This window comes from Acipenser ruthenus, chromosome 24 (genome assembly GCF_902713425.1).
Source record: "Acipenser ruthenus chromosome 24, fAciRut3.2 maternal haplotype, whole genome shotgun sequence".
NCBI classification, from domain to species: Eukaryota; Metazoa; Chordata; class Actinopteri; order Acipenseriformes; family Acipenseridae; genus Acipenser; species Acipenser ruthenus.
Window position 1 is genome coordinate 21,519,098 of NC_081212.1, and position 10,548 is coordinate 21,529,645.

Here is a 10,548-nt window from a genome sequence, read left to right on the forward strand (position 1 = left end):
TTGAACGTCTTTTGTCTGTATAAGGTTTGGCATTGAATAAATATTCTGTTCTTTTTTGGAATGCCATGTGATATCAAGTCACAATGTGTTCTTAAAGCTGTAAATTCAACTTACAAACCAGTTGTTGACATCGACTATTTAACAAAATAATCTGCATATGCTTGTATTACACCACTCATTTCAAATGTACAGTGTTGTACATTAGGTCCATATTTAACTTGGAAAAAAGAATCCTACTATAACTAAACTAGAAACATTAAAGTAGTTCCTTGTTATAAAATAATACAGGAACATACACAGGATTCATTTAATGGTTTTGAATGGAGTTGTCTTTCCTATGCTGCTATAGAGTTCTGCGGTTTTGTTTTGCAGATTATAAACTATTTTTTAATCCTTTTTTTTTTTTTGTTTAAAGAAACGCGAAGGTACCTGTTTTTGGTTTAATCTAATACTTTATACACCAATGGTTCCAAGCTCCACTTTCCACAGAATTTGTGGCCAAAAACTTTATCAGAACAAATGGACTTTGTATCTGACCAAATATTTTTTATAGGTATCACTCTTGTTCTGAACTATTGCCATTGTATTGTACTTCCTATGCTAGTTATGATTAATTGGTGGTGACCATACTTTTGATGCGAGGCCCAGGAAGCTGGAAAACAATTCTACAGATGGAAGACAGATGCATTTGAGGGCAACCCAGGACAAACTCAAGCTTGGAGGACTTTTGACAGCGAGTACATTTACCTGTAGCAAGAAGTCTGCCATGTAACGAACTGAAGAGGTAAAAATGTCTGTTTTTTCTTTTTTTGTCTTAATGAATCATTGGTATTTGATACTATTGCCAGATGGGAGTTATGCTTTTTCAACGTAAACAGAACTTTATTTAGAGCCAGGTAGCAAGAATGACAACAGCAGTCCCAGTTCCATTAACAATACCAGGGAGTGGTGCTACAGTAGTTCCTGCACATATTGGAATTCAAAGTCAAATCCAATCCAGTATATAAAATACATAGTCCAGTCCGTTTCTATGTAATTGGTAACATGTTTTCTTATGCCCTACCCATAATAATTATTGCACATTACTTTTAAACTTAGGAAATCCTCCTGGTGGGAAACACATTTTTCATGCTGCATTGGGGTGGGGGAGTGAAATGTCAAGTGTATTCTGTACATGTTCACTTTTAAAAAACAACCTTCAGAAGCTTTCATTAGCTCATGGGAAGCATGACACATGTAAAGAGAAAGCCAGAAACCAATCCAACAGCAACAGTTTCCTTCAGTCAGGAAATCTTTGCTAAAGAAAATAATGGGCTGGGATGTTCCAGCGTGTGTCAGAATTCGAAATTCTTTTGTTTCAAAAGGTGTCCTTGTTTATCATCAGATTTATTATCGTGTGGGAAACTACTAAATGAACCTTTTTAACATCAATGTTTTTGCTTTTCAGAAAAGAAAAAAAAAATGGTGTTGACTTGCCACCCTGGTAAATGGGTTCATTTAAAACATAACCTTGTTTTAGGGCTATATTCATTGATATTAAACCCATACAACAGTACAGTATTTTCAATGTGATTGTAAAAGACATTAAGCTTAATGCATAGTGTGCCACTGTTTAATCTAAACCATGCCTGCAGTATTAAGGAAAATGTTTCAATATGTAGGGCAGTTACTTCTATGTTAAATGACCATGCCATCGAAGAACTGCACCATGATCAGTTCCATACTTTGCTCTATTACACTTATTGTGTGGGTTTCACATCAAACTGCACATCAAAATGTGTTTTTCTGACAAGCCCAAAATCCAACAGCCAGATAAAGATTCAAACTGCTTGTTCAGGCAGCAGTAAGGCTGATAAATCACTTACTTAGACGTGATCACACTTTGTTTTATGAGTTAAGACTTAATATATGAGGCTGAACTTCTAACTGAGATTCATTAAGCTCTAGCATGGCTGAATCTTCTTTTTGGTCCAAATCCGTAGCTTCCTCAGCTACTTCTGTTACCTAATCATTTTACCAACCGGCTCATCTCACATGAGAATAATTGTTCACTGACCGATTGATGTCCGCAGCCTCCATTTCTGAAGCTATTTTGCACTTGGACTGTTCAGTTTAGGCTCTAGAAATTGGGATGAATAGGCTGTGTATATTGGAGCAAAACAGATAAAAATGTCCCCCATTTTTTTTTTTTTTTTAATTCTGCAGTTTAAAATTCCCTTTTAAGAAGAACTGCATTTGTAACATTAGGCCACTGAGTACTGTGCAAAAATACAATTCAAAGAAAAAAAAAGTTGTTCCTCTCAATACTTTCCTGCCTTTCACAACCAGCTATTATTGTGGCAAATAAATAATTGTTAGACCCATATATTTGATATAAGCATTAGAAAACAAACTTACATTTAAGGTAACAATTATTTGTCCAGAAATTCATGAAAACTGAGTTACATTGTGTAGCATTCAGTATTTTCCAAAGTGGGGAAGCTTTGCTTTTTCTTGTGTGTGCTCATCATACTAAAACCAGAAGTTCATACAAATCTACAGTAGATCAAGTGACTTGCCCCAGGTCAGTCTGTGGCTGATTTAGAATAAATCACAAGACATGTTCTCAATCCTTTAGACAACATTATCTGCAGTTCTATCAGTTTAATGAAATTAAACAATGAAAACAAATGAGCAGGATTTTGCCAGACAGTTTTAAATTTGATATAAAGATGCCTTCAATAAAGTTCAACACGCACAATTAAAATTCTCTGTAAGTTTTCCCCTTTCCCAAAATTAGTTTAGTAAGACAGCAGTTCAAGGAATATTTAGTCAATGCACCTCAGTAAAATAAAACTAACAGCTGTACCAACTTGGAAAGTTGGGTCTGGATGTACTGGTAAGTGGATTGGAAACCTTCAAAAGAATACCAGTTTCTGCAGGAAGTGGTGATGATGGGTTAGTAGGTGCTCCTCTCCTGTGTGCCAGCTATGTGGTTGGAGTTTTGGAATAAACTTTAAGCTGAATTCCTGTCTACTATTTAGAACAGGGTGGGGTCGACCCAGCGAAACTGCACCATAGATCAAATCTGTCCTAGATGTTACATTTTAGTGGATTTATCAAATAATTAACATGTACAAGTGGTTTGTCTTTGCCATTGACTTTCATACATTAGGATTTGTTAAAGTCTTCCATGGACAGAGTAGCAGAGCAACCTCTTGCCAAATGACTGATTGGGCTGAATCAAACCCAGGGAGAAAATAACATTTAACTGTCTTCTTTTTTGTTTGTTTTAATTAAAAGTAAATTCCAAGGCACTTGTTATATAATAGCTACATAGATGGACACATGCAAGGTACTAGTGTACTTGGAGCCAACAGCCTCTTAAATTTATTCTCAGATACATTTAATGACTGGCATCAAAGCCTTTGGACATGACCAAATGTATCCAATCTTCCAACTCATTTTTGATGAGTAATGCCACTCTTATTCCAAGAGAACCTCACCTCCCACTTTCTAACTCCCTGCGTTCCAGTGATTCATGCAGCATTAAAACTGCATTCTATAAAATGAAGTTTTATTAGTTTGTGTGCTCTGAATAGCATGGGTTTAACTCCGAGTCCACATTATTGCACGTTTGGGTACCAGTAGTCAGGGTGTCAGAGATTTGATTATGTCCTGGTCAGCTTTTCATGAACATTCAGAGTTTTTATTGCTAATGTATTGAAAATGTTAAAAGCATAACTACTGCTTTAAAGATAATTATAGTAAAGGAAATGAAAGCCATTCTGCAACACTTCTGGTTTTATTAGTAGTACAGTAATCCATTGCATATCCAACTGCGGTGGGACAAAAGTAAGGGCAGATATGTAAAAAGCTGGATGAATGAACCCTGTTTTAAATATCATTATACACAGCTGTAACAATTACTATATTCACACAATTATTGTTTTGAGATTCAGCTTTTATTAGGGAGCTCCCCTAAATCCCTTGTTTAGAAAGATACAGGGTATTAATGCTTGTGACAGAGTAGCCGTCTGCCGTGTGGGTGCGTGCATTCGCTGCTTAGTGACAGGCAGGAGATCGAGACGGAGGTTGAAGATGATACACCCCGCAGGCGAACAGGATTTATTTGTATATCAACACACTGAACAGCTCACGTGACACTACCAGCAATGGTTGTGCAGAGTACATATAACACTATGTAAGAAAACTTTGGTAGTATCTTCAATCTCTAAACTAACCTTCTCTGTTCAATAATAAACTAATGCTGCTGACAAGATTGATCATGGCGGATAGATGGTTAGGGCGGATATGTGACAGACTACTGTATCACCGTACTGTGGGCACTTAGCAGTAAATTATAGTAGTGCCATTTTTTCATGTACTCAAGATCACACATTTATAGAAGTCAGGAGTGCTATATCAATTAATATCATCATGAAGCACCCACCTGATTTTTTCTCCTTACAAATTTTACCTTTGATTTTAGAGATTTGACCACTTTAAAGCTAAATAACAATACCGAATTTAAAGTAATATACCACAGCTTTGAATTCTTGGGATGATTTATTTTTATTGATGGCGCACCTTACAAATTCTAATTACTTGCCAAAATGGACTAAAGGCTGTATTTAAAAAAAAATAATAATAAATAAAAACCTGGGCTCAGCTCTAGTCTTGAACGCTCTGGCAATGTTCAGTAGCCTAGCCCAGGGGTTTTCAACCTTTTTTTGAAACTGTACCCCTTCTGTCTGGAGGTTTCAGCTCAAGTACCCCGTTACAATTTTCGTTCTACTGAATGGCACAACAGTTGCAATCAAATGGACAATAATCTGATTAACACATTTGTTTTCCTCCCCGTTTATGTAATAAATAATTTATGTCACAACAGTTTGGGTGACTGCTGGTTTAGGACAAACAGTAGGCTTAATTCTTAAAACTTTTAGTTACAAGTATTTGGATGCACAGAATTAAAAGACGAGTATTTAGTAATCTCTTTGGAAAAAGTAGTATTCGCTTTCTATTCGGCAAAGTTAGTATAAATAACACAAAATAGTGTGCATTGTAAATGTTTTTTAACGTTTACTTCCCATCTCCGCATAATTATGTGGCATTTAAAATGTTTACCTCAAGATAAAACAATAATAACTACTAACAATGATAAACGTTATTATTAAATCCAACATATAAATTACCCAAAGGGATTCGGTATAACTTTCTGTCGCTTTGCATTTTCTGTACTCGTGTTTTCTTCCTTTGTTTTGCCAGTAAACAATGTATCAATTTCATCAAACACCGAAAACAAATTCAACCAGACGCTGCTGCTGTTACCAAAATGCAGCCGCGCCTAATAAATAAAACAAAAACCGTCAAAGTATGAGTATTATAATTAATAATTATATTTACCAGAGCATTTATACCACTACTTCTAAAAAAAAATGCAGAAAGATTACGCTTCCTTGATTAGGCGGCTTGATGGTCCAGTGGTTAAAGAAAGGGGCTTATTACCAGGAGGTTCACCTCAAAGTCTCTGTAAGTCGCTTTGGATAAAAGCGTCTGTTAAATGACTAAATGACATTGAAAACAGCAAAGTTCACAAGCACCACAAAACGCTCTCCATAGCCTAGGCACAATCGCCAGACCCCTGCTTCACCCATCCTAATGGAAATCCTGTCCCCTCAATCGAAATCACGCATGCGTAAATACGGACGTGATATATTCTGTTGTTTTTTTGTTTGTTTTATTTTATCTGCAGTTCGCTTTGAGCTATACAAACATGTAATATTTATGCACATTGGTTTAGAGATACTATATAATACTGTTAAAAAAAAACAAAAAAAACACACATTTCATTGTTATTTGTGCATTTGAGTCGTCCTACGTACGCCCTATGACCCTTAGAAGTATCCCCAGGGGTATGCGTACCAGCGATTGAAAACCCCTGCCCTAGCCTAGTCAGAGTAGCACTTCCAAAGTGATTTGACCACAAAACTAAATGCAATATGAACCTCTATCACCACACTGTGGTCGATATGAAAAGTGCACACCCACACCTTCCTAAATATACTTTCATTGTGAATATACTGAAGATGTTTCACTTGGTCTCCAAAAATAACTTAACATGACAAAATAAACATGCAACATTGGACAATATAACTTTGTTCAACTGAATAAAAAGTAACTTGGTTTGGCTATTCTTAGAACATGTACTTATACATAATGTGGATATGTCATATTTAGCTACTTTTTCCAGGATAGCAGGTGACATGTACTGTACATTCCCAATGTACATACTTAATACAATTTCCATGTTAGAAGTAGGTTTGTATTTGGAATAATATATAACTAAAAAAAAAAAAAGCCAATTAGCTGTTTCTGACCATATTTCCAATCCGGAAGAGTCTAGTCTTTCAAGTACTGCACACAACACAGAAGCACACATTTTAATTAATGTAAACCCTGCAGTGCTAAGAATGTAGTATTCAAAAGTAAAATTAAACTCTAATCAAAGCCTTACAGTTTAACAAGCTCTTGCAGTGTAGACAATTTTGTTGCAGGACACAATGTTCTGTCAACTCATCATAGTTAAATGGGTAAACGGGTGCCATTATTACATAAATGGCACCATTGAATGCATGCATGGTCACCCAGAGGAACAAAGCATGTAGGGTAAAAGGTACCAAAGTAAACTGGGACACATTTAGATGTCCAACAAAAACAGACACACACAAATTCCGAATGATAACTCTAGACTGGAGCATGTTTTATTATAAATCATGGGTATACACACTCCCTTCTATAACAATAAACACCAATACATTTATGCAAATGCTTACTTTTATTATTATTAAACAGGCAATAAATTAGCCCTTTAGAACAGGACCATTTTTCAACACAACAAAATGTAGCAACTTCCACTTTAATTTGTTCCAGTAGATCCAAAGCCACCAGCTCCACGTTCAGTCTCATCCAGGGTCTAAAAGAAAGTTAGAATAATTAAAACAGGGCCTAATCTGCACATCACAGCACACACTGAAATATATAAATACAACTTGCCTCACGTTCCTGAAGCTCTGGGTAGCAAATCTTTTCACATATTAGTTGTGCTACTCTGTCACCCTTTTTAACTGAGAAAAAAAAAAGAAATTAGATAAACTATATAATCAGTTTATGAAGCTGAAAAAAAAAAACAGGTCCTGCCATTTTACATTTCAACAATAGTTTTGGACCATACCTAAGTGTGCCATTAAAACTAGATTCAACCTAATCCCTGAGAAGTTTCAGAGATTGATTAAAATACCATTAATATCACTCTATATATTAGGGGTTGATGACTCACCTTCAAAACTGTCTTTATTGAAGTTGAAGAGCACAACACCAACATTCCCTCTGTAATCTTCATCAACAACACCAGCTGTACAATTAAGACAAATAAATGTTACTATAAAGAATTTCTGTAGAACTATACTGTTAATACAGTAACTGAGCCTATACGATACACAAAAAAACTGATACCAAGCCTTTATAGACCATTAACTACAGGCATGTGTGACCTTGGAGGATAAATATACAACCCCCACCCCAATCACAAGGCAAATTAAATTGCTCTAATGGCAGCCACACATACTGGTAATGAGGTATTTCTGCTTTGAGAGTTGAGCAACCCAGGATGTGGAGGAGGGGAGCTTGAAATGTTTGGAATTTTGAGTTTGGTATTGAGAGACTGAATTAATGAGTAGCAAGTTTCTCTCTCTCTCTCTAAAAATGACACTGTGTATATCAAAATAAAATGATTAAAAAATGTACCTCCAACGTCAATAAAATATTTTGCTGCTAATCCAGACCTTGGAGCTAAGAGAGAAAAAGATATCAAATTAAATGAATAATCCACAAAGAGCAATTTATACAGATCTACAAGCATGAATTTTGTGCAAAAGTAATACAGTGTGTAAAGAAACAAAACAAACAGCTGGAATAAAACTCAATTTACAGCGCATCAGTGGCTTACTTTCCTACTGGAAATACCACTCAATAATATTATGGACATCAATTAATTTGAATCATGTTTGCGGGCAGTAATACAGGGCTGCAGACTCAAGCCTGTACACAACACTTTACATGGGCACGGATACAAATACTTGAAAATGTGCAGAATGGCACATTTATAATTCTCTAGGTGTAGTATTGTATGCAGAAGATAAGCTCAATTCTACTCACCTACTCTTCCGTAGTAACCCGAAGGCAGAGCTATCTGAATATCAGTTTTCACGATGGCCTTATCCATAGCGGGAATGGTATAGTCATAAGCACTAAAAAGAAAAATTTATCAATAAGAGGGTTATAATATCTACGGTAAAATGTACAAATATTCACATTTGTATGAAACCTTTGTTTCTCTCAGCATTTCAGCTCGAGAAAAGTAATACATCCTTAATTAAATAATCAATAAAAGTACTTGACAATTACACAGAAGTTAATAATTTTTATGAAAATGTACTAATGTAGCCAGGTTTGCCACGTTTCAAGCTGGCATCTTGCAGGTAGATAAATCTACATGTCAAAAAGTTAATTTATATTACTGTATCCATACACTAACCTGTACAAATCATAGCCCGCCGCTTTTGTAGACCCCCTTGTTGGAGAGGTAGCATGTTCAGAAAGTTTGGCAAATTTCAGCAGCATTTTCCCCTCAGGATGCATTTCCTTCAGCCTTTTTGCAGGCGAGGTGCCGTTCACTTCGGTTACTTGAGAGCAGGGCATTTTAAACAGAAATTAAGCGTTAATTCAGATAAATTAATTACCAGTATTTAATTCTGGCTTAGTGTAAGCTGCACTCCCTAAAGTTAGAACCCCGCCAAACCAACTGAACTTGATATTTCGCGCCACATACACCTCGCCCCCTTTTTAAAAAAAATAAAAACAAACAGTTTTTGTCAAAATAAAATATAAAACACTCTTAATAAAACGAAACTAGCTAAAATTAAATGTACTTTATAAGGTCTAAATTTATATATTTTACGAATCAATTGACAAAGCGGTCTCCATGACTACAGATAAAGCACTTAAAAAAAATTTCTCATCTCACGAGAGGAAAACGAGAGCGAGCCTGCGTGCTATGCACATTTTTACGTTTTGTTTCTAGAAGTTCAATTTCATAGTAAAGCAGTATTCCGACGTCACACTGCGTACCCGACTGCATAATACATACAAATAATAGTGTTATAACTAACACAAACCATTCATATTTACATACAATTAGTGATTGTGGTCTACAGTGCATGCTTAATTGATGCAGTCATGATCTAATCTCTACATTACCTTTACATTTCCCGTTCCCTCTGGGCATTTTCATTGTTGGAAAATATTGATGTAGAATTCTTTTACTCCGAAGTAATGGAGATTTGAATATACGACAGTTTAGGAGAAAATATCTACAAAGGTAAAGATGTTTACAGAGAAGAGCCATTTTGTTATGCACTTTGGGTTGTGCTACTGAAATGGCTGTACGATTTCCTTCCGTCAAATCAGACGTGCAGACCCAATTAATCTATGCTGGCTGCACTGAGTTTCATAAAAATAAATAAATAAATAAATAAATAAAACGGTATTGCATTTATAACATTGCATAAGACACGCACTTCTTTTAATAACATTCCAGATGCACTTATTTTTGCAAGTCGTATATTTTAAATACAATTATACATACGTGGACACAAGTAAGCTGAATTGAATTAATATAATAATTTTCAGATGAATATCACTTGTCGGTATTCTCCAAACCTACCTGAATCACGTACCAGTGGAGCATCCAGATACGGTACAACATCATCATCATCAATTCCAATTAAAACATTTATTTTCTTTCATGTTTCAGTATTTGGATTGTGCCCAACCCTTTACAACTGTACTCGCCCTATTTCTTTGTATGGTCGAATCCGAATGATAAAGATCCCTTAATTTAGATAATGGCAGATAATAACATTCAAATAATTTAAACCCAATTGGCTCCAAGGAAAATCTTTATAAATAATATGTGTCTTTATTTTTAAAAATACATAGTGTTTTGTTGAAAGAATACATTATCATTTCATGTTAAAGTAATGCCACCTATGGCCTGCATGAAATGCAATATGTTGCTAACTAAAGCTGTAACTTAAGATAAGAATGTGTGGTAAAATGTCTGAGTGACCGGTTAAAAAGGAAAAGACAACAAGTCACCAATAATTTATGGCAATGAATGTCCGTACCAAGTTTCTTTTTTCACAGGTCTATGATCTGCCTTGAAGCTACTGATCTAGTATCCCCGTTTAGTTTGGAAGATGCAGCATTGATAGGTTTATTAATACATGTTTAGTGTGGATTATAGGAAAAGTTAGCAAGCTTAATGTAATACTGGAATAATCATCTACATTCATTTTTTTTTTCTTTATAGACATAAGTCAGACTCACAAACTAAATACCCTAACCCTAACCCTAAATACCCTAACCCTAAATACCCTTATTACCCTTACTGTGTCCTTCTGCTGTGCACTGTTAAACTAAGTTCTTGCAGCAGTTTGTTAAAAA

General features: G+C 35.4%; 1 protein-coding gene across 2 annotated transcripts; it reads right to left on the reverse strand.

Moving 5' to 3' along the window:
* Window positions 1-6,714: 6,714 nt before the first annotated feature.
* LOC131696673 (deoxyuridine 5'-triphosphate nucleotidohydrolase-like) lies at window positions 6,715-9,487 on the reverse strand. Of its 2 annotated transcripts, XM_058998688.1 has the most exons (7): window positions 9,301-9,487; window positions 8,579-8,726; window positions 8,200-8,291; window positions 7,789-7,833; window positions 7,322-7,396; window positions 7,039-7,109; window positions 6,715-6,958 (listed from the first exon to the last, which is right to left on the reverse strand). In XM_058998688.1, exons 1-7 carry the CDS (start codon window positions 9,446-9,448, stop codon window positions 6,902-6,904), a joined length of 636 nt encoding a protein of 211 aa, XP_058854671.1. In that variant the 5' UTR covers window positions 9,449-9,487; the 3' UTR covers window positions 6,715-6,901. The 2 variants fall into 2 exon arrangements, with proteins under 2 accessions (XP_058854671.1, XP_058854673.1); XM_058998690.1 differs by lacking the exon at window positions 7,039-7,109.
* Window positions 9,488-10,548: the final 1,061 nt, after the last annotated feature.

Coding starts and splice junctions, on each gene's coding strand:
- LOC131696673 (XM_058998688.1), bottom strand. CDS start 9,448: ATGGCTCTTCTCTGTAAACATCTTTACCTTTGTAGATATTTTCTCCTA. Junction 8,727..9,300: donor AGGGAACGGGAAATGTAAAG/GTAATGTAGAGA, acceptor CCTGCTCTCAAG/TAACCGAAGTGAACGGCACC. Junction 7,834..8,199: donor GGGTTACTACGGAAGAGTAG/GTGAGTAGAATT, acceptor TTTCTCTCTTAG/CTCCAAGGTCTGGATTAGCA.